Source organism: Mastigoproctus giganteus, chromosome 5 (assembly GCF_048544385.1).
Source record: "Mastigoproctus giganteus isolate SK-2022 chromosome 5, ASM4854438v1, whole genome shotgun sequence".
NCBI lineage: Eukaryota > Metazoa > Arthropoda > Arachnida > Uropygi > Thelyphonidae > Mastigoproctus > Mastigoproctus giganteus.
Genome location: NC_143579.1, coordinates 155,986,791 through 156,011,910, shown reverse-complemented (window position 1 = coordinate 156,011,910; position 25,120 = coordinate 155,986,791). Strand labels below are relative to the sequence as shown.

At 38.8% G+C, this 25,120-nt stretch overlaps 1 protein-coding gene across 2 annotated transcripts in view; it reads left to right on the top strand.

Moving 5' to 3' along the window:
• Sarm (sterile alpha and armadillo motif) overlaps nt 1–25,120 on the top strand; it is a 328,620-nt gene that overhangs the window by 261,171 nt on the left and 42,329 nt on the right. For both annotated transcript variants that reach the window (XM_090374247.1, XM_090374248.1), the window contains exon 5: nt 18,510–18,745. In XM_090374247.1, the coding sequence (XP_090230373.1) occupies nt 18,510–18,745 (236 nt within the window). The remainder of the gene's footprint in view (nt 1–18,509; nt 18,746–25,120) is intronic.

Sequence of the window (25,120 nt, the reverse complement as noted above, 5' to 3'; positions counted from 1 at the left end):
AAAAACATTTTAACCGAATAGGAAATAGGAACCGGCGTTAGACTCCGGTGAAGTTTAAAAATAGTCCGGTCTGTATATGGGTTGCAGATAGCCTGAGATTTTTATAAGGCTGGACAGAATATATTAAAGATTCTTTGTTCTTATTTAATACTGTCTTAATATTTGGTAACACCATACAGGTATTGTTAAAACTATTATTCTGTTAAACTCTTGTATTTTATATAATACTTGTATATAATTATTATGTTTTATATAATACTTGTATATAATTATTATGTTAATGTAAAAAAATTATTTGGCAATTCAAAATTTTTATTGTCATACTTTATCAATAAAAAAGTTCAGGGACCTCAAAATAATTTTGGGCCTCAAAACGCGTAAGTACGGCCCTGTCCTGTTAAATGAAAGCTGGAAAACAAAATTACATACCTAAAAACTATATCTCTGTTAACACTGGTTTTTATGGTACTTTCAACAGCCATGTTTACGAATTGTGAATATTTCTGGTGTAATTTGACGTTGTTGTTATTTGGTTTTTAGGAGCATTAGCAACTAAGGCCATATTGCTCCGGGGATATGCGGTGGTCATTTCCTGACCTTTCTGCATCCTCCATATTTGGTGGTCACGGGCTCGAACCCCGGTCTGATCAAGAAGCGTGTGCTACGCACTGCTGCTCCTGCCCACCTGGCTAGGAGGCGCCTGTAATTTGATGTACCTTTATCAATAGTTACTGTGGACTAAATTTACCAGAATTGAGATCCTCTAACATTAGTAACTAGTAAAGCATTTGCTATATACGAAACCAAAATAATTATACACCACAGCAGTTTATAAAATACTGTTTTATAATAATAATAATAATAACACTGAACAACAAATTTTGGACCATATCCTGTGTTACGGGCATGAACGTAAGTTTACTTTATAGATTTTACGTGCTAAACACGGAAATAGTGCATAAAATGGCAGATCTTGTTTTCGAAAAAAGTAGTTTTTTACATTTATACAAGGTAATTTTTATTTTTATGGCAGTAAGATGTAGCTAGTTGTGTGTGTGTTGTTTCTGGCCACACTGTCACCAGGAAGGCGATCACCTGAAAAACCTCCCCAGTGTTCGTCTACACCACAGGGAGTTGGCCAACCTGGACTATCATTCACTGAATGTCCAAAGCGATTTTGAAACCATTCAAAAGAATTCCATGCTGGCACCAGTACGCACACAGACACAAGCACAAAAAGAAAAAAAGAAGAGAATAACATAAAAGGGAAAAAAAAAGAAAAAAAAGTGGAATACGATAAAGGATATTGCACAACTACTTCTTTATCCAGAGTAGTCCACAAAGGGTAGAAGTCTTCAATTGAATAACTGCAGTAAAATTATCTTAAAATAAGTACAGCAAGGCAGAAACAAGTTTAAAATGTAAATATGTTAATCTGGAGTAGCATAAGAAGTCATTAATTGATGATGGTATTACTGTAGAGAGGAAGGATTGTGTTGTAGAGGGGCTTAATAAAGGAAGAGCCTGAAAATTGGAACCTGTTAAAAACCTTCTTGGCATGTTCTTGAAAAACCATCAAAAATTTTGTTCACGAGGTCATCAGTACGACAGATGAGGCAACAGGTTACATTTACATTTATGATGTGTTTTCAATTTGATTGCTTACATTGATACTGAGGTTGAAAGCCTTCATACGATTAAAAGCAGCATTGAAGAAGGTTTGAAGAGCTTGGAAATTATTCATAGATATCTAGGAGACAAATTTGGGACCGTTGCCTGTAGAGCCGATCTTAAGCCTCCTGAAGAGAGCATACAAAAAAGACATGAGAAGAGTCTTTGGGTAGCCCACATCTACAGGAGACAGCATTAGAAAGTCTAAATTAGTAGTTTTGCACATCCAGTTAGTATATAGGAGGTAAATAGAGTGAAAACCATTTTCTGGTGGATAATACAGGTTTTTGGAAAAGATGTCTGTGATTTCATGTTAAAATAACAACACAAATACATCAGTCAATCGATTTATTTGTTAATATCTACAGGAATATCTCAAGTTTTACTTCATACCTTAGTACATTTCAATATGAGCACCGTTCGTTGCTCGGCAAACATCCAAGTGGTAGTTGATCTCTGTCCATGTGTGCCCAATCATTTCTAGCATGACAGTTGTTATTGCAGCTGTGATCCTCTCTCTCTTAAATGGTGCAATCTGCATCATTTAAGAGAGACGATGTTCTTTAGGTAGTATCCCCTGACCTGACATCAAGTCTAATGGTATCAGGTCAGGACTTCTTGGTGTCCAAGGCACAGGTCCACCTCTTCCGATCCAACAATCAGCAAACCTGTCATTTAGGGCATTCTGCACATTACGGCTGAAATGAGGCGATGCGCGATCTTGCTGAAAATCACAGAAATTCCTTTCTCTCTTTCTGTGTCTTCAACTTAAGATAAAACATAAAACTGAAGCATATCCAAATAAATGTTGCCAGTTATTGACCTTTCAGCAAACATAAATGGGCCTAGCAAGTGATCGTGCGTTAGTCCACACCACATGTTTATTTTAGGAGTATTATGGACTTACTGATGAACTTCGTTTGGTTGCTGTGACCCCCAAATTGTAGAAACAATTGTGACGATTAACATGTCCATTTATGTGGAAGGCTGCTTCGTCATTTAACATGGCACTAGCAAATTCAGTACGTCTGGGATGGTCTTCAGGTTTGATTTGATGTTTGAGCTGAATCTTGTATGCATGCAGTCTCATTCATTTATGAAGCACATTCTGAATGGTGGTCTTTGGAATGCCAAGCTCCAGGCTGGGATGAGCGATGAATTTCTTCGAACTATGTAAACAAGACTGTCTCAAGCACTGCACATTCTCTTCAGATGTTGGTGGTCGGCCTAGAGATTTCTTAATGTCTACACTGCCAGTTTTTCCTTAAACTGATTAAACCAACCTATTATAGTTTTGTCTGTTGGCACATCTTGTCTTATAAGTACGTCGGTATTGACATTGCACTGTTATGACAGATTTAAATTCAGCGTACCGCAACATACTGCACTTTCTGTTGCACGGTCGCCATCTTACTGACACTGACTGAGATGGTGAACGTAGAAGTCATTCTGCGCATACTCACGGCACAGCCAAGGTCATTGTTGAGGTGTCAAATAAAACTTAGTAAGTTACCGCACTATTTGCTGCTTCACACACAATTTGCCACATAAATCGATCAAATATTTCCGAAGATAATTAAAAAGGAAATCACGGACACTTTTTTCGATGACTTTGTATAAGTAGTGGGTAGTATGATCATAGCAATTGATCAAATATTTCCGAAGAGAAATCACGGACACCTTTTTTGATGACCCTGTATAAGTAGTGCTCCCCGTGGTAGCACGGTTTGTAGAATCACCATCTTCCCCACACTTGGTGGAAAAACAAGAGTTCGAGGTCTGTCAATGAAGGGAGAAATTTTTATGGGCTTTTTTCACAATGTGATTGGGTTAGTTTGCCTCAGATGAAGGTAGCAGTCTTTGCTCCTGGAAATTTGGGTTTTTTTCCTTCAGCAAAGAGAAAATCGACCACAGAACATGCAATTTACAGCCAGTATATATGGAGCAATATGGCCTCAGTGATGCTCCTAAAACCCTACTACACTGCTAGATATTAACAGAACAAAATATTTTTCATGAACATTTTATTGAGACAGTGTTGCCAAAGGCGAATATTTAGTATAATAGGTATCATAGCATGGAAATTCCGAGTATCCAATAGAAATCGATGTACTACTTTACAGAGCTGCACATTATGAAAATTATTCGCGCCAATAAAAACACAGGTTGCGACATCACTTGATACCTGTTTTTTTGGTTTGCTCAGTGGGATAACCACAACACCAATACTCAGTATGGCAAGTCATCGTAGTCTAGCTCATTATGTGAGATGGTGGGCCATTGGACGACTTGAAACCAGGCATTTGCAGGTGGAGGTGGCACATTGACTTAATGTGTCTCACAGTGTTGTGTCCGCACTATGGAAGCAGTTTGAGGAGACAGCAACCATTATAAGATGAGCTGACCGAGGTCGCCCGAAGGCTATGTCAATCAGAACAGTCCACTATCTGGCTCTAACAACAAGACGGAACCCTACACAATGTCCTGTCATCATCTTTCTCCTGAGGAAAACATTTTCAACTGGACTGTGTTAAGATGTTAAGAAGGCTCAATTCAAGTAGAATCTATGCTAGGAAATCATTGGTTCGTATCCCTTTAACCCTGAACCACTGCAGAGCTCTTCAAAACTAGTGCCATGAACATTTGACTTGGAGCCCTGACAAATAGGGTAGAGTTCTGTTCTGATGAGTCCCATTTTAGCATACAAAAATATTCTAGACATTATTTCATCAAAGAGTTCTTTACTTAATATTCTTTACTTAATATACAAAAATATTCTAGACATTATTAAGCAAAGAGTTCTTTACTTATGTAAACTCTAGAAGGAAGGGGAAGAATCAAATTGGTCCACTTGATATTGATGGGTCAACCGTTGATGACCCTGCTCAGGTAGCTAACAAACTAAATGAATATTTTGCATCGACATTCACACATGAGGAGTTATTCAGCGAGGGGAATGCCAGAGGTGTATTCAACTCTAGCAGTAAGCTACAGAATCTTGAAATAACTGGGAGTAAAGTGGAGGAGAAACTGTTGAAGATAAACACAAGAAAGGCACCCGGGGTGGATGGGATCTATCCAGTTATATTAAAGGAGGCAGCAAAGGAAGTAAGCAAACCCTTAGCCATAATTATGAGAGCTTCCTTGGACTCAGGGGAGGTACCCATAGACTGGAAATGTGCAAATGTGACCCCAATTCACAAAGGAGGATCAAAGGCTGACACAAGTAATTATAGACCTGTGAGCTTAACTTCTGTTCCAGGAATGTTAATGGAGGCACTGGTTAAAGAAGCACTGTAGGATCATTTAGACAAGACTTCAGTTATAGCTCGGACACAGCATGGTTTTGTTAAGGGGAAGTCTTGCCTGACCAATTTGATTGGATATTATGATGCAGTCACAAAATAACTGGATGCAGGGAATAGCTCTGATATTATATACTTGGATCTTAGAAAGGCTTTTGATACTGTTGCACATGGAAGACTGCTACACAAATTGGAGCAGTGTGGCATTGGAGGCAAATTGCTGCTATGGATAAAGGGGTGGTTGAGGGGGAGAAGACAGAGAGTGGTAATCAATGGACACTGCTCATCGTGGACTAATGTTATTAGTGGAGTCCCTCAGGGCTCAGTGTTGGGTCCATTATTGTTTTCTGTATTTATAAATGATATTGATGATGGTATATCAAGCTTAATGTCCAAGTTTGCAGACGATACAAAGGTTGGCAGGGTTGTCAAGGACACTACTGACACTATGCTGCTGCAACAGGATCTGGAAAGGTTGAGCAAATGGGCTGAGAGGTGGCAAATGAAGTTTAACATTGACAAATGTAAAGTACTACACATGGGAAACAGCAACCCCAGAGCAACGTATCAACTCTGTGGTACTACACTGACAGTGGTAGAGAATGAAAGAGACTTGGGGGTGGTTGTGCAGGCAGATATGAAGTTCTCTGAGCAGTGCAGACGGGCTGCAAGAGTAGCTCATGGAGTATTGTCAATGATATACAGGAATTTTTCCAGCAGGGATAAGGAGGTGATTATTCCCTTGTATAAGGCAATGGTCAGGCCACACCTAGAGTACTGTATACAGGTCTGGAGGCCTCATTTCAAGAAGGATGTAGAGCTGCTGGAACGAGTACAGAGAAGGGCAACAAGATTAGTGAATGGAACAAAGGGATGCTCTTACGAAGAAAGGCTTAAGTTTTGCAAATTACAGTGTCTGGAGACTAGGCACCAGCGAGGTGATCTGATAGAGGTGTATAAAGCCTTGAATGGTTTGAGCATGCTCAATGCTGATAGGATTCTTCCTCTAGCTCAGAATAATCACCTGAGAGGGCATAAATTCAAATTGAGGAAGGACAGATGTAGGATAGACGTGCGGAAATTTGCCTTTAGCCAGCGGGTGGTTGGTTGGTGGAACAGACTTCCATCCCTTGTAGTGGAGGTTGATAGCCTAAATAAGTTTAAGGCTCAGCTGGACAGGTATTTTGAACGAACAGAGGTGTGAAGTGGAAGTGGGTTTTTTTTTTTTTTTTTTTTGGCTGATGCTGCATAAGCTTGCTTTCTTGCATCAAATGCCTCTACTAATGCTAATGCTAATCTAGAGACAATGAGGATTGCAGTACCATCCCTTCAACATTAGAGAAAGGAACACTTGCAGTGAAATACTGACCAATGGCTGCACCCCTCTTCGGGTTTTTAATTACTGTAACTGTTCAGATGTAATGAGAGCAGATCCTATGTGAAACTTTTTAGGGGTGCAGTTGGCCCAGGTTTTTTCATACATGACCATGCCACTACACATAGTGCTCGATTGATGGTGGAATATCTTGAAACTGAAGATATCCAACTGCTGTGACCAGCATGATTACCAGACTTAAATCTGATCGAACATGTGTGTGATGCCTTTGGTCATCGCATTGCTCGCCAACAGCCAACTCCTCATCACTTAGAATTAGCATTAGCATTACTAGAGGCATATGATGCAAGAAAGCAAGCTTATGCAGCATCAGCCAAAAAAAAAAAAAAAAACACACTTCCACTTCACCCCTCCGTTCGTTTGAAATACCTGTCCAGCTGAGCCTTAAATTTATTTAGACTATAAACTTCCACAACAAGGGATGGAAGTCTGTTCCACCAACCAACTACCCGCTGGCTAAAGGCACATTTCCGCACATCTATCCTACATCTGTCCTTCCTCAATTTGAATTTATGCCCTCTCAGGTGATTATTCTGAGCAAGAGGAAGAGTCCCATCAGCATTGAGCATGCTCAAACCATTCAAGGCTTGGTGAGCTTAGGTCTGCACTAGGGGAAGAATGGCATTTGTTGCCACAGAATCTTAGGGTTGCCCTTATATCGAGCATGGTTCAGTGCTGTCAGGCCTGTTTAGCCTTTGGAAGGGATCATACACCATACTAATATCATGTGACCATATTTTCGGGCATCTTGTATTGATTTCTCTAATGTGACCTTTTTGGTAATTCTTATACACTCCTATAAATGTCCCTTATACCTGTCCGAAGTTTCTCACTGTCTCATTTCATCGTTATTCTATGGTACACCACCATACCAAATTTTGTAATGCTTCATCTCAAGCTGCATGAATTACACACATTTTGTTTTCGACGTGTCCTGTTAATTTTGTTGAGCAGTGTATAACAACAATTGAAGTAGTACAGTTATACTGGAAACGAATTTTTTGTTGATGGACCAAGCACCCCGAAGTGATAGACTACACATGCTGACCATGTCGCCTTGCCCCAGAAATAATCCAGCACATCACCATGAGATGTATGGTTATCATGATCACCTAGAAGCAGTATACTCATAGGCATGACCAGGTTATCAGGCTATACGAGAAGCTAGCAAAGAAATATCAGTTGATCAAAGAAAGCATACCATATTACAAGTACAAATCTCAGTGCATACAAGAGACCTCTACCCACAAGTTGTACTGGTACACTCCATAAGAACAAAGAAAGAACAACAGACCAGACATAACCCTCACTGATAAGAAAAAGACTGCCTATCTGATCAACATAGCGGTGCCCAACACTTAACAACCTCCAGAAAACCTATGAGGAAAAGATTAGGGAGTACAGGACCTCAGACAGGAAGCCAGATGTGGCATGTGCAACAAGTGATGACCATCCTGATCACCAGATCAACCATCAGCATGGTAGTAAAGAGCCTACATAAGAACCTAGAAGCAAATAGTCCTCCCGTAGAGCACCAACAAGGAACTTCAGAAACCGCGGTTCTGAAAACTTGTAGGATAGTCAGAGAGTTCGATAAGCACCATCTAACACTTCTAAATGATGGAACACCTGCATGTGTACTTTTACCTACTGGCACAGTAATAAACCTATCTATATGCAGTTCAAAGATATATCTGCCTAAAAGTTTTGAATCACCTTTCATTTTTCTTCATTTTCAAAGTTTTCATTAAAATAGGGCCAACTTGTTTACCAATTTTTTATTATGTATAGAAATAAAACAAACTTAAATAATGTTTAAGAAATATCTAGCATATTCGAGAATATTCCAGAAAAGTGTACAAGACTCCTGAATGTGGTAGAACGTCATAGCTGATTCTAGAATTTACTAGAAAGTGGGCGTATTGTTTTTATAGGAAAGAAGATTGTAGATAATTTTAGAGTGTTTTGCAATATCAATTGAGGAGTATGAGTTATTACTTATAAAATTGAACACCCGTCATTCAGAAAGAGTATTTGGTGTAAGTTTTATGTGTTTCATGATAAACATGGCAAGAATTAAGGAATATGGTGAAAATTCTTCATTTCTTAATTCTTCATTTCAATAAGAATTAAGGAACTGAGTGTTGAAAAAAAGTGCTATTATAACTCTTCATAAAGAAAGTTATTCCATGAGAAGTGTTAGCAAAAAACTAGTTGTTTCCTGTAAAGGCATAGAAACTACCATTCGACGATTCAGGGAGACTGACAATTTAAAGGACAAACAACGATAACGGAACGGTTAGGTTCTACCAGTTCCGTTTATTTAGTATTTATCTCCTAACAACTTAGCAGCTGTTTGAAAAAATAATACACATAAAAATTGAAAGAAAAAATAATATTTTTATTTCATTCTTAAATAAACACAATTACTTCCTAATGAGATGTGTACGCCTGTTGGGCACTGCACAACTTTTCAAACCTTGGAATCAGATTGGACACCACCACCCTCATTTCCTGTTCCACATTGATTTTCGCAGCATACTTTTTTTTACCACAGCAACCACTGAAAGCCCAGCTTTGCAAAGATATGAAGTCGCAAATCGAATTAGGATTCACTTAGCAGCGGATATTCATCTTTTGTTGATATCCAAAACTCAGTTAGTTCCACGCTGCCAAATTTTGTTTTTTGTTGACAGGAGAGACTGCTTCTACAGGGATGGGGTACACTTAAATAGAAAGGGTGCAAGAATATTTGCTGATGCTATCGAGACAGTGTTAGGTGGATTGGAAAACTGCTAGCTTGGGGGGATCAGGGACTAATATATTAATAGTAGCTGCTGGCAGAGGTGAAAGTGATTCTTGCACTGCTTCTATTGGAATGAGCAGCAGCCTGGAAAACAAGATGCAGCAGACTGCTGGGAGTCATTGTGGTACAAGTAAACACATGGGTTGTGTTGGGGTAGCTAAGAATAGGAACAGGTGCATGTATAGTTGCATGTACACCAATGGTAGGAGTATAATTAATAAATTTGATGAACTTGAAGTGCTAGTCAAGGCATCAAAGGCAGATATTGTTGGGATATCAGAGGTGTGGTGTCACACAGATATAAGCAGTGCAGAATTGGAATTTGGGGAGTAGAATGTGTACAGGAAGGTTAGACAGGACAGGAAGGGAGGAGGGGTTATGCTGTTAGTTAAGAAACACAAAATCTAAGGAAGTGCATCCAGTTGATTTTTGTGGACATGCAGTGTTGAGTCTGTTTGGTGTGAAGTAGGTGCTGGGAAAGGAAAAATTAGTATAGGTGTATGTTATAGGCCTAATGAATCTGATGAGTATAATGAGCAATTGTGCAGAGAAATAGAGTGGGCCAGTAAATCAGAATGTCTTATAATGGGGATTTTAACTTTCCAGATATTGACTGGAACTTGTGGATTGGTCACTAGTCATTGGCACACTAGCAAGACTTTTGTGGATTTATTGAATGACTGTTTTCTACAGCAACATGTTCTAGAGGCAACCAGCGGGAGTAATACTCTTGATCTGATTATCAGCAGTGATTATTCATGCATTAGGAAGTTGCAGATAAAGGAACCACTGCGTGACAGTGATCACAATGTACTGACGTGGGAATTACTTAAAGATGTAACTAACATCAAGGCTAAAGGGAAAGGCTTTTACTTTCATAAAGGTGACTACAGAGGTCTCAGACAATTTTTAAATTTCATACAGTGGGATCAACTGATGATGTTAGCAACATTGAATTCTAAATGGGAAGCCTTCAGGGACTTAATTTTGGAGGCTACTAGGCTTTTCATTCCAACTAAGAAATACTGTTCAAGGTTTAGGCCTAAACGGATATCAGATGAATTAATGACGATCGTGGCAGAGAAGAAGAATGTATGGGATGCATATGAAGTATCAGATGACACAGAAGCCTATAGCAGGTATAAACTGGTCGGTAATCAAGTCACAAAGGAGGTTAGGCAGGCGAAGGCAGATTACGAAAAATCTTTGGCAAAGGATGCAAAGAAAAACAGCAAAGAGTTCTTTGCTTATGTAAACTCTAGAAGGAAAGGGATGAATCAGATTGGACCACTTAACATAGATGGATTAACTATTGATGATCATGCTCAGGTAGCTGATAAACTGAATGAGTATTTTGCATCTACATTCACACACGAGGAGTTATTCAATGAGGAGAGTGCCAGAAGTTTATCAAATACTAACAGGGAGCTAAGTGATTTTGTAATAACTGAGAGCAAAGTGAAGGAGAATTTGTTGAAGCTAAATATAAGGAAGGCACCTGGGGTGGACAGGATCTATCCAGTTACATTAAAGGAGGCAGCAAAGGAAGTAAGCAAACCCTTAGCCATAATTATGAGAGCTTCCTTGGACTCAGGGGAGGTCCCCATGGAGGTGTGCAAATGTATCACCAATTCACAAAGGGGGTTCAAAAGGTGACACAAGTAACTACAGACCTGTCAGTTTAACTTGGGTTCCAGGTAAAATAATGGAATCACTGGTTAAAGAAGCATTGCAGGATCATCTAGACAAGACTGCAGTAATAGTTAAGACACAGCATGGGTTTGTTGAAGGGAGGTCATGTCTGACCAATTTGATTGGATACTATGATGTGGTCACAAAGGAACCGAATTCCAAAAATAATTTTGATATCATATACTTGGATTTCAGGAAAGCTTTTGATGCTGTTGCACATGGAAGACTATTGTACAAATTGTAGAGATATGGCATTCAGGGTAAGTTGCTACAATGGATAAAAGGATGATTGAGTGGGAGACAACAAAGAGTGGCAATCAATGGACACTGCTCTTTGTGGAAAAATGTTATTAGTGGAGTTCCCCAAGGTTCGGTGTTGGGCCCATTGTTGTTTTGTATATTTATCAATGATATTGATGAAGGTATATCAGGTTTAATGTCTAAGTTTGCAGGTGATACAAAGGTTGGCAGGGTTGTTTTGTTTTTGTTTTTTTTTGTTAGTTGTTGGCGCATTGGCTTCTGTGGCCATAATGCACCTCCCAAAGTTTTTATATTTTACTCTGATCCAAGCCCAAGGCGGGATTCGAACCCGCGACCTACGAGTTGCCAGGCAGGCACTTTACCCACCTGGCTAGCCCGGTCGGTGACAGGGTTATTAATGACAGTAAGCTACTCCAACTGGATCTAGATAAGTCTAGATAAGTTGGGAAAATGGGCTGAAAAGTGGCAACTGAAGTTTAATGTTGACAAATGCAAAGTACTGCATATGGGTAGCAATAACTGAATAGAAACGTACCAGCTGTGTGGTACTACACTCAGGGAAGTGTAAAGTGAAAAAGACCTGGGGGTAATTGTGCAGTCAAATATGAAGTTTGCCGAGCAATGCAGGCGGGTTGCCAGGGCAGGTCATGGAGTCTTTTCAATGATATATAGGAATTTTTCTAGCAGAGACATGGAAGTGATTATCCCGTTATACAAGGCAATGGTGAGGCCACACCTAGAGTACTGTGTGCAGATCTGGAGGCTTCATTTTAGGAAGGATGTAGAGTTGCTAGAACGAGTACAAAGAAGGGCAACAAGATTGGTGAGGGGAACAAAGGGGTGCTCTTACCAAGAAAGGCTTCAGTTCTGAAAATTGCAGTGCCTGAAGCATAAGGCCTTGAACGGGTTGAGCAAACTCAATGCTGATGTGATTCTTCCTCTTGTTCAGATTAAGAACTTGAGGGGGCATAGATTCGAATTGAGGAGCGACAGTTGTAGAATAGATGTGCAGAAATTTGCCTTTAGCCAGTGGGTGGTTGATTGGTGGAACAGACTTCCATCTTTTGTTGTGGAAGTTGATAGCCTAAATAAATTTAAGGCTGAGCTAGACGGGCATTTGAAACGAATGGAGGGGTGAAATGGGAGGGGTTTTTTTTTTTTTTTTTTTTTTTTTGCTGTGCTGCAAAAGCTTGCTTTCTTGCATCATATGCTTCTACTAATGCTAATCCAGTGGCCACAGCCTAGATTTCAAGCTAACACTAGAAATCTAGCATATTTTCCATGCACTACGCCCTGTGGAAACTCGGAAAGGGGAATTCTGGTGGTTGAAGTGCCCATCTTCAGTACATGATGAAGATGGACCCATTAGCAGGTGAACCATGAGAATGCCATGCCTCTACCCTCAGAGTCCAAGGAACAGGATTGAGGCTGTCAGCAGTTGTGGTTATAGTGTCTGGGTAACCCTAGTGTTCCCAATGCTGAGCACATTTATTGCTCAGGATTGAGAACACTAATTTATGCTCAAAAGGGATGTCCACTACTCGAAGTGTACATTCCTTTTGAGCTCTGTGGCAGGCGAGGAATTTTTCCATTGAAATAAATAAAATAACCATGAATCCTGATAATATAAACTCTTATTCTGGGACCTGAACAAGGTCCTACTACATAATGCTACCAATGATATGGATAAAGTTAAGTCAGCTAGGAGACCCAGAACCAAAGGTATATCAGGTCCAACACCTCAATACCTGATCATACATTCAGCAAATGAAAAGTCAATAGGAAAAAATATCACTATTCTTTATATATAAGAGTTTGGAAGGGCTGGCAGGTGCTCCAAAAACAGTCAAATGGCTTCAATATAGCAATATCCTTGTTTAGACAAGGATGTCACAAGAACATAAGAAAAGAGCAAGAAGCAGATCCTCCAAGCAACATCCACTGGAGGAATACTAATTGTAGTAATACCCCACAAGAAACTTAACTCATCCTGAGGTGTAATCTCTGAATTTAACCTTCTTGAAGTGTTCAAGGAGGATATCTGTTCAGACTGAAAATGCAGGGAGAAATAGTTGCAAAATGCATATTTGTACATAGAAACCTCATCCTTACCTTTAATTCACTAACATGTAATTCAACCAAGGCTGACTATCTAATTTGCCCAGTATATGAATATGTACCAATCCTTTAAGATACTTTTAAGTGCCAGAAATATTTACATTCACAAATGGTCTGTCATGGTGCCTCTTGCACTCACTCATTGTCATGCAAAGGACTATAAATTACATCATGTTCAGCTACAAAACCCACATGCAAGCATACTCGTGACAATGCAGACGTGGAAGGAAAAAAAAGAAATATGTTGACTTAAGGCAGAGCAAACCATGTCATATCAGGAGGGAAGAATCAATCTCCTCTACATTTGGCGTGCTGGCCGATTCACCTTATTACACTTCTATCACCTGCTTATGTGATCTCAAGGGTCCCAAGTATACTCATCAGCCAGAAACAGTGTACAGTGATCCCTTGCTTTTCCCGGTTTGAATAATTCGCAGAAGCCCTGCCACCCACGCAGAGCTGCTTGGGATCTGTCTTATTATTATTATTAATATTAGCCATATGGTGCAAAGAAGCCTGAGGCTTATGCTGCACCAGCCAAAAAAAAAAAAAAATTCCCGAGTTACCCTGAGAGAGAGAGAGAGAAAGAGAGAAGTAGAAAGGAATCACCGAGAAAGAGAAGAATGATGATATCTAGCTCAGGACCCTGGGTTTGCCAAGCCCATACTCACCAGATGTGAACCCCTGGGTTTGCATGAGTCATGCTTCTAGTCTGTTTCCTGTGTACACACTGTGCTAACTGCAGGCACACACTGGTCTAGTCGAATTTTTTTAAAAGTTACGAATGGTTGCGAGATTGTTAGTATGGCATTCGCATGTTGTCTCCTTTGAGCACTTCTTTTTTTATCCTTATCTACCAAAAATGGGACCTAAACGTGACAATTTTTGTGAAACCAAGAGAAGGAAAAAAAGATCTCACACTGGCAGAGAAAGTGGAACTTTTAGATAAGATTAAAGATCTGAAATCTTTCGCGGCCATAGGGAAGATATACAGCATTAACAATGCTGTACATTTATAAAAAGGAGAAGGAAATCCGCAGTTATTTTGCTGCCAAAGAGTGTGAAGATTGCTTCTCGTGTACATGAAAAAACGGCCGACCGGGCTAGCCGAGTGGGTAAAGTACCTGCCCGGCAACCCAAAGGTCGCGGGTTCGATTCCCGCCTCGGGCTTGGATCAAAGTACTGCAAAAACCTTGGGAGGTGCAATATGGCCACAGAAGCCGATGCGCCAACAACTACCAAATCAAATCAAATCAAATCAAACATGAAAAAACATTAAGTAAAATGGAAAGAGTGCTGATTGTGCTGATGGAAAACAGTATAAAAAAGGGATTGCCAATTGATTCAACAATTTTAAGAGAAAAAGCGAAATCTCTTTATAACCATTAGCATAAGGAACAAGGTGAAGGATCATTTTCTGAAAGTTCTACAAAAACCTTCACTGCCAAGTAAAGGTAGGTTTGAAGGATTTAAAAGAAGTTTTTCTTTAAGAAAATTAAAGGTGATTGGCAATGCAGCTTCTGATGACAAAGAAGCAACAACGGTTTTCCCTAAAGAATTTTGCAAAACAGTAATTGAGGAAAAGGGGTACATGCTGGAACAAGTCTTTAATACAGATGAGTCTGGGCTTTACTGGAAGAGAATGCCTAACAGGTCCTACATTACTCAAGAGGAAAAATGGATGCCAGGATTTAAAGCAACTAAAGATAGAGTGACACTTTTATTTGGACAAATGCAGCAGGCAATATGATCAAACCCGCTATGCTTTACCATTCCCGAAACCCGAGAGCTTTAATGGGAAAAAACAAAAATGAACTCCCTGTCTACTGGCAAAGTAACAAAAAAAGCATTGGTAAATTGTGCCTGGATTGGTTTAAGCACTGCTTTGTACCTGAAGTAGAGAAGTACTTGAAATTGAAAAATTATGCTTATCCTGGACAATGTACCAGGACATCCAGAGGAATTGAAACATCTAAATAAAAATATAGTCATCTTTCTGCCACCTAACACGACTTCTCTCATTCAACCATCAGATCAAGGTATAATTCAGATGTTCAAATTTCATTACATAAATTTGTCTTTTCATCAAATTTTCAATGCAGTAGAAGAAAATTCAAATGTTGGAGTTATGCAGAGCTGGAAAAAAATTGCATTGTCACGGTTAAAGAAGCACTGAAGGAACTAAAACAGGACTAGGTCAATGCATGATGGAAAAAGTTATGAACGGAAGCTGTGAAGAATCCACGAAAATCCCTTCTGCTGACCAAGAAATACAAGAAATTGTTAACATGGCACATTGTACTGAAGGGGAAGGATTGTCTGATATGGTACCTGGGGAGGTAGAAGAACTCTTACAAGAGCCAAATTATGAGTTAACACAAGAGGATCTTGATGAGCTTATAGAAAGTTCAACTGATGTAGAAGAAAAAGCGGAAACGAATGTGAACCAATGGACACTAGAGTCTTTTGCGGATATATTTAAAGACTAGAAATTTAAAGCACAAAATCCATGAATTAGATCCTTCAATGGAAAAGAGTATGAAATTGCTCGAGAATTGGAACAAGCATTTGCGCCTTATGCCATGCTGTACAATGAAATGAAGCAAAAAAAAAAAAGAAGCAGATACCTATAACATTGTTTTTTGTAAAAAAGATTAATATTTTTCCTTTATGTTAACTAATAAGATATGTGTGTTGATATACGTAGGATAATTAAAAATTCTTTTTTTTTAGGTTTTTATTTAAATGCATTGACAAATTTAATAATAAATCATTTTATCGATTTCTCTTATTTTTATTTTATTAGCATTTACAAGAAGAAATTATCCCTTAAAAAAAAAGGTGTGGAAGAAATGAGCCACTGAACTTCAATTGAACACTGACAGTTGGGTGTACATCTACTTTTAAAAAAATGTGTTTCTGAGAGGGGAGTAACCAGTGAGGGGGCATCAATTATTCGTGGTAAGTCTTGGAATGCACCCTCCCCAAATATCGAGAGAACACTGTACTTTGATAGCTGGATCCCATCCAGCATCAGATGATGCATATTGCTACCAGTGCATCGAACAACCTCCAAAGCCTGTATATTGAAGCAAATGAGCCACCATTATCTCTTCAATGGAAATAGTTTTCTCTACAGTATGCTTTTAAATTGAAATTCCTGCCAGACCATCCCACACGGACATCTGTTTTTGAGCCATGCTGGAAAAATCTTAATAACACTGATTAGACTGCCAACTGTCCATTTGGTATTCCTATTCAAGAGCTACTTAGAGATTTACCGTTCACAGTAGAAAAAGTTGCCCCTCCATCCTGGCACGCTAGTGTTTCAGCCTGTGATTTCCATTTAACAACCAGGGGAAGGCCAACACGTCATCTTCTCTCTACCTGTAGCTCTACTCTGCACACTGAACCAAACATTCTGACTTCTTGCCAATCTAAACAGATGGTTCGAAGTCAGAACTGATCATAGAATCTGGTGGTCTTGCCAAGCACTACAACTTCTGATCACATTCTCCCTGATTGCAGTATATTTACTGCAGGGTTGCAGGCTCTAGCTTTGGATCACATGCAAACCCACCACCACCAAAAATGTATTATGCATACCAGTTGTCTCAGTTCATTTCAGGCCTTTTCATTAATGAGGTTTAAACCTCATGTAGTCCTGTCCTGGGTGCAGCAGAAGCTTCATTTCCTTCTTGAATCTGAATTTTATATTTGCACCATCTGGATCCTCAGCCACATTGAGATGAAGGGAAATGATCTGTCTGATATCACAGCCAAATTGCCATCCAAAAGAAACTGGCTTCCCAGTGGCAACGTTCATGGGCAGATTGCAAGCAAATTATATGAGATTAAACAGTTCATCAGTGAGCAGAGGAATTATAAAAAGGAAATTGTTCAAGCTCAGCTGTGCTGAGGGCCGATGACCCTCTTATGTGCGAGCACTGTAACACCATTTTAACTGTCAAGCATATCGTAATCGAGTGTCAGGATTTTGTAAATACATGTCTTTTATCTTTTTGTGCTTTTAACCATCTGATGATTGCTCCTTTTACACTCAATCAGATTTTATCTGACAAAAATGATATGTCTAAAATTTTTCAATTTTTAAAAATTATAAATTTGTATACACATATATAAATGCTTTTTAATAGTCACTGTATATACTTCTGTCTCTTTACCTGTTTTTACCTCACTTTAACTTATTTTAGCTATCCTCACTTTAACATGGTAACTTATTTGTAGGTTACTGCTGTTTTTGATATATTTAATTATTGGACTTGGTACATCATGGCCACAATTGCTTATGGTCCAAAAAAACCTCAAATCAATCACTCATTTGCCCAATATATCCCCAGTCCATATTTGTATAATACATATCTAATAAATTATAAATATATAGGTATTAACTGATGTCTTTCTAACCTTAAGCACATGCCTTTAATTCAAGCTTAGTATTTTATACTTGAGTATAAGTCGACCCTCAAATTTCAGACAGTTTTTAGCTTAAAAGGTCAACTCATACATTGAAATATATGGTGCACAGCTCCAAGTGATTTTAGTTTTATACAAAATTAATGTGTTCAGTTTTAAAAAAGTAATAAGAAGAAAATTAAACTAAATAAAAGAATTCCTAAAAACACGATATTATATATTCATTAGTGCATGCTGCAATTAGGAAAACAGCTTCAGATGAGAATTCAGACGTCAAGAATATTTTTTGCAAATGAAATATTGAAAAAGTACGATTGTACGAATCAGGGATAATTAACAGCATCAGTTCGGTATATTATATCCTCGTGTATAATCATATCATTATATACTGCTGATCAGTGAAATTGGTCCACCAGAAGGATTTGAGAGAGAGAGAGAGATTGAAAATACATGCTAATCATCTGTCCTCACCTGAGTTTGCTCAGGTTTTGTAACATGTGCTAAAGACACTTTAAATAGAAGGAATTCCAAAAGCACTGATACTTAGCACACAGTCTATCAAATCTAATTCTTACATATTTATACTAGAACATTCATGTATAAGAAATTTGGATAGTCAGCCCCATAAATTGCACCTCATGTGAACATGTGCTGCAGGAACAGTAGCAAGGGTTTGTAGAAATAGGTACAGGTTATTAGTTACATTCACTGTTTGAGCTAAATATTGAATTTCTTTCAGTGGTCAATTTTACTGAAAAGTAGTATAATTTCCAGAAGCTGAATATCTTCAAAACATGTTTTAACTAGCTTTTTACTTTAATAGGTTTCTTCGAGAACTGAACCAACTGAAACGAATGGCAGACTACACTTCTTGTGATGCCACCTACCTCAACCAAATATTACAAACACTGGGTCCAGAATTTTGCCAATATACTTATCAAATGCTTCAGTGTGGAGTACAGCGGGACACCTTTCGATATATTACAGAAGACCAACTTTCCAAGGAATGCGGAGTTGATAACAGCATCCATCGATTACGGATTGCACAGGCAACAAGGGGTAAGTTAGTATCTTGGTCTCCTTGCTATCTAAATATATATTTGCAGTATAATATATAAAGAAAAATGTATGTTACCTTTGTCTGTGCAAAGTATATAACTCTTATTTCAAGAGCCTGCTATTTGTTATATACTGTACCATACTGAAATGTTTGTGTAAAATGACAAAAGGGACAATATGCCATTCTGTAAAAATATTCAGAAGACAAATTTTTATAATCCTTTGTTTTGAACCAGCTCTTTAAACTCTTCGAGTATCCTGTTATATTTCACAGAGAGGAGTATCGTTATTGTTATATGAGGGATGCCGCTTACATCAAATAAGGGCCCACCCTCTGTAATAGTATAGTGGTTTCAACACTTGTAACTCATTCCTTGGAATGAGTTACAAGTGGTGATAATTTTAAATTGTTCAAGTGGTGACAAATTTTAAATTCTTCAATCAAGAATGTAGTTTGCCAATCTCGGGCCGAGGGAAAATGGTTCCCCCATGAGTTATTCCACATTTTTCAGGCAGTGCAACATGCATATTGATTCATGAATCGGCCATCTACAGACATAATACACTTAAACAGATATAAGTTATGCTTGAGAGCCATTAACATAATAATAATTGCAATTACATTATCTATAAGAGACTGGTGTGTTTGGCATTCGTAGGTTGCTCCATTTAACTGTCTCTAATACTTGAAAAAGTTGTGTTTTTGGTGTACCAGCAAACCTAGACTTATTGTGCCATTGTGTATTATGTAATGCCAAAATATGGTCCAATATGATATTATGTACCAGTCTTCACAGATCAGTTTTCATGCTATGCTGGCTGAAAAACCTGGAATAACTCAGAGGGGAACCTTACTCTCTCCTCCAGGGATTGGCTGATTACATACCCGATTGAAGAAGTTGTTAGAAATTCCTCCAGTTTATGATGGGACCCAAACATAGATCTCCAAACGAGTGACAAGTGTGTTTCCCCCGCTTGTCACTCATTTATATTTTATATTGTCACAGAGAACTACTCGGGAAATATCTGAGCGATTCAGTTCTTGATGTAGACTAGAAACATTTTTTTTTAGGGTTTTGTTTACCCAAGGTTATATGAAAACACTAAAGCCTGCATATTTTTGTGGAGAAAAATATTTTCTCCACAATTTTCTCCTCGATTTTCCTTGAACATGCCTAAATCTACATATTTTGAAATAGTAGTAGTAGTAGTAGTGGCGGCATGTGATGCAAGAAAGCAAGTGTATGAGCTTATGCAGCATCAGCCAAAAAAAAAAAAAAAAAAAATCACACCATTCCCTCCAAATCCTGTCCAGTTCCACCTTAAATTTATTCAACCTATCAACTTCCACAACAGATGGAAGTTTGTTCCAGCAATTAACCACCCACTGGCTAAAGGCAAATTTCCGCACATCTATTCTACATCTGTCCTTTCTTAATTTGAATTTATGCCCCCTTATGTTCGTAATCTGAACAAGTGGAAGGATCCCATCAGAATTCAGCGTGCTCAACCCATTCAAGGCCTTATACACCTCAATCAGATCACCGTGCAGGTGCCTAGCCTCCAGCCACCACAATTTGCAGAACTTAAGCTTCTCTTGGTAAGAGGATCCCTTCATTCCTCTCACCAATCTTGTTGCCCTTCTCTGTACACGCTCAAGCAAATCTACATCCATCCTAAAATGAGGCCTCCAAACCTGTACACAGTACTCAATGCGTGGCCTGACCATTGCCTTATACAGAGGGACAATCACCTCCTTTTCCCTGCTAGCAAAATTAGCATTAGCAGAGGTATTTGATGCAAGAAAGCAAGCTTATGCAGCATCAGCCAAGGAAAAAAAAAAAAAAAAAAAAAAAAGCACTTCCACTTCACCCCTCTGTTTGTTCGAAATACCTGTCCAGCTGAGCCTTAAACTTATTTAGGCTATTAACTTCCACGACAAGGGATGGAATTCTTTTCCACCAACCAACCACCCGCTGGCTAGAGGCAAATTTCCGCACGTCGATCCTACATCTGTCTTTCCTCAATTTGAATTTATGCCCTCTCAGGTGATTATTCTGAGCAAGAGGAAGAATCCCATCAGCATTGAGCATGCTCAAACCATTCAAGGCTTTATACACCTCTATCAGATCACTTCACTGGTGATCCTATAATTGTTATATATCATTGACAAAACCCCATGACCTGCCCTGGCAGCCTGTCTGCATTGCTCAGAAAACTTCATATCTGACTGCACAATTACTCCCAGGTCTTTTTCATTTTCTACCACCTTAAGTGTAGTACCACACAGTTGGTACGTTTCTCTTGGGTTACTTCTACCCATATACAGTACTTTGCATTTGTCAAGGTTAAACTTCAGTTGCCACTTCTTAGCCCATCTGCCCAAATTATCTAGATCCTGTTGCAGTAGCACACTGCCATTACTGTCATTAACAACCCTGCCAACCTTTGTATCATCTGCAAACTTCAACATTAAGCCTGATATACCTTCATCAATATCATTGATAAATATACAAAACAACAGTGGACCCAACACCGAACCCTGTGAGAGTCCACTAATAACATTAGTCCACGAAGAGCAGCACCCATTGATTACCACCCTCTGTCTTCTCCCACTTAACCATCCTTTTATCCATTGTAGCAACTTACCCTTAATACCATTCTGCTCCAATTTGTACAATAGTCTTCCATGCGCAACAGTGTCAAAAGCTTTCCTGAAATCCAAATATATGATATCAAAATTATTTTTTGCATCCAGTTCCTTTGTAACCACATCATAATAACCAATCAGATTTGTCAGACAAGACTTTCCCTTAACAAACCCATGCTTTGTCTGAATTATTGCTGCAGTCTTGTCTAGATGATCCTGCAATGCATCTTTAACCAGTGACTCCATTATTTTACCCAGAACAGAAGTTAAACTAACTGGTCTGTAATTACTCGTGTCACCCTTCGATCCCCGTTTGTGAATTGCTGATACATTTGGACATCTCCAGTCCGTGGGAACCTCCCCTGAGTCCAAGGATGCTCTCATAATTATGGCTAAAGGTTTGCTTAGTTGCTTTGCCGCCTCCTTTAATATAACTGGATAGATCCCATCCACCCCAGGTGCTTTTCTTATGTTAACTTCAACAATTTCTCCTCCACTTTGCTCTGTTATTACAAAATCATTAAGTATCCTGCTACAATTTGATAACCTTCTGCCATTTTCAAACCTTAATAATTCCTCATGTGTGAATCTAGATGCAAAATACTCATTCAGTTTGTTTGCTATCTGAGCAGGATCCTCAACAGCTGAACCATCGATGTCAAGTGGACCAATCAGATTCATCCCCTTCCTTTTAGAGTTTATATAAGTAAAGAAATCCTTGCGGTTTTTCTTAGCATCTTTTGCCAAGGATTTCTCGTAATCTGCCAAAAGCTTCTGAGTCGCTTGATAATTTATATGCATCCCATGCATTTTTCTTCTCTGTTACGAGTCTAATTAGTTCATTAGATAACCATTTAGGCCTAAACCTTGAACAATATTTCTTAATAGGTATGAAACTTTTAGTAGCATCCACGATTAATTCCTTGAATGCTTCCCACTTAGAATTTACTGTTGGTAACATCGTCAGTTGATCCCACTGTACAGAATTTAAAAACTTTCTGAGACCACTGTACTCACCTTGACGGAAGCAAAAACGCTTTCCTTTACCCCTGATATGGTAATTAAATCTTTAAGTAAATCCCACATCAGTACACTGTGATCACTGCCACCTAGTGGTTCCTTTATCTGCAAATTCTTAATATACGAATGATCACTGCTGATAACCAGATCAAGATTATTACTCTCTCTGGTTGCCTCTCGAACATGCTGCTGCAGAAAACAATCATCCAATAAATCCACAAAGTCTAACTAGTGTGTGAGTGACCAACCCACAAGTTCCAGTCAATATCTGGGAAGTTAAAATCCCCCATTATAAGACATTCTGATTTACTAGCCCACTCTATTTCTCTGTAAAATTGTTCATTGTAATCATTCAAGTCATTAGGCCTATAACACACTCCTACTCTTATTTTTGCTTTCACAGTGCTTATGTCACACCAAACTGACTCAACAGTGGACTGTTCATCTATATCAACTGGGTGCACTTCTTTTGATTTTATGTTTTTCTTAATTAACAGCATAACACCTCCTCCCTTTCTATCCTGTCTATCCTTCCTGTACTCATTGTACTCCCCATATTTCAGTTCTGCATTCCTTATATCTGTGTGACACCACGTCTCTGCTATCCCAACAATATCCGCCTTTGATGTCTTGACCAACACTTCAAATTCATCAAATTTATTTACTATACTTCTAGCATTGGTATGCATGCAAGCATACATGCTCCTATTCACCCTAACACATCCCATATACCCACCTATTTCACGATGACTGTTATCCGTCCCTGAAACCCCCAACACCCCTCGCTCCAGGTCACTACTTATTCTAATTGAAGTTGTGCAAGAATCACCTTCACCTCAAATTCTGTTAAACTATTAGTCCTTGTATCCCCCCCAAGCTAGCAGTTTTCCGACCCACCTAACACTGCCTCGATAGCATCAGCAAATATTCTTGCACTCTTTCTATTTAAGTGTATCCCATCCCTGTAGAAGCAGTCTCTCCTGTTAACAAGTACACACCAGGCTGAAAAAAATTCTATCCCTTGAGCCTTGCACAATCTTTCCAGGGCCGAATTAATCAACAAGGCTCTTATCATATACTCCCTTCTATCGTGTCTGGGAAGAATTGCAGACACTTTCAAATTTAACCCTAATTCCCGGCTTTTTTCAACAGTGACCTGTACTTGTTAAGTAATTCTACCAGTCTCTTACTCTTAATATCATTAGTGCCGTATACAACTATATCACTTTTTGCGCCCTTAAAAGATGATATCCACTCTACAAGGTCATCAACCTTTGCCCCTGGCAGACATACACTGGTCCTGTTCCACCTATCCTTTTTACAAACATGTCCCCGTTTCCCTGACAATAGAATCACCAACAACTACTAGTTCCTGTGGGACCAGCGCATTCTGCCTTGGGGGTTGCCGCTGTGTTGCGTGATGACCAAGTGCAAGCTCTGGCGTTGATGTGGGCAGCTGAGAGTCTGATGGACCCATCAATTTAGATCCTTCGAGGGCATCCACCCTGTCCTTCAAGCTCTCATATAGGCCCATAACAACACTGAGTTGTTGCCTGATTTCCTTACACTCCTTACATTGTGCACACACAAAGGCATCCCCCATGGCAATATCATGTTCCATTTCAGAGAGTTCGGCAAACATTTCACAAGTTGCACATTTTTTTAGGCTGTGATGCATTGGAGAATCGTCCCCCTCAGTTCTCCCCCGAGTCACAGCACACCTGCCACTTTGTGCCCATTGCTTTGCTGCTCTAGTTTGGGGCATGGTATTTTAAATTAATAAGATCAATAAATTAAATTAATTAAATGTCAATAATGTCAGTATTAACAATACTGTTAAATGTCAATTAAATGTGGAAAGCCAGTTTTTAAAATGTGTTAGAAATATTTGTTTGTGTGTCATATTTGTTTATTAGAATAATAACATAAAATGGCATTTTATTTTGGGATCTGTGGGTAAAAACTATGAAACAAAAGAGATCCAAAGACAAAAAATGTTTCCATGAGACTGCCCTTAAGAATGAGTTTAGAGCCGTAATTGACCATAAGCAAACCTTTAATTCTTTCCACAGTATGTGGAGCCATATACTATGAATTTTTACAAAAGGGTTAAAGCCCATAATCCTTTGACAACAATGCAGATGCACACCACTGATTGGTATAGTGCAAGGCACACTTAACATGGACTGTGAATCAGTCTTGTGAGCAACGAGTCACACTACACACTCTTCCAAGGGTCCAATATTAAGCATTTTATGTGATGGATGATATCTTTCAGCATAAACTGCAGTTGCCCTAGACGTTCCCAAAATGTAGCTCGTAGTCCTAGGAGGCGGGGGGAAGTTACTTGGGATTTTTGTGGTAGTGTGTTGTTATATGAAGCATTTTTTGACAAAATATAACAAACCATCCCACTAACCAGGTATAAAGCATATTTTATTTCAGTCTTTAAAATTAAATGTATGAAAGTTTATAATGTGGTAACTCCTCCACCTATATTTTATCTCAAATTTTTTATTTTTACTTGTTCTGGAAGGAGAGACATGAAATTTATGAAATCTTTTAAGTGTGTGTTGTGTGTGTGTGGGGGGGGGGGGGCATAAGATATAAAAGTTTGGGAACCTCTGGCTTAGAGTGATTACACAACAGTACAGTTCTAGTTCTTAACAAATTTCCTTATTTGATAGCAGCTTTTTTTTCAAAAA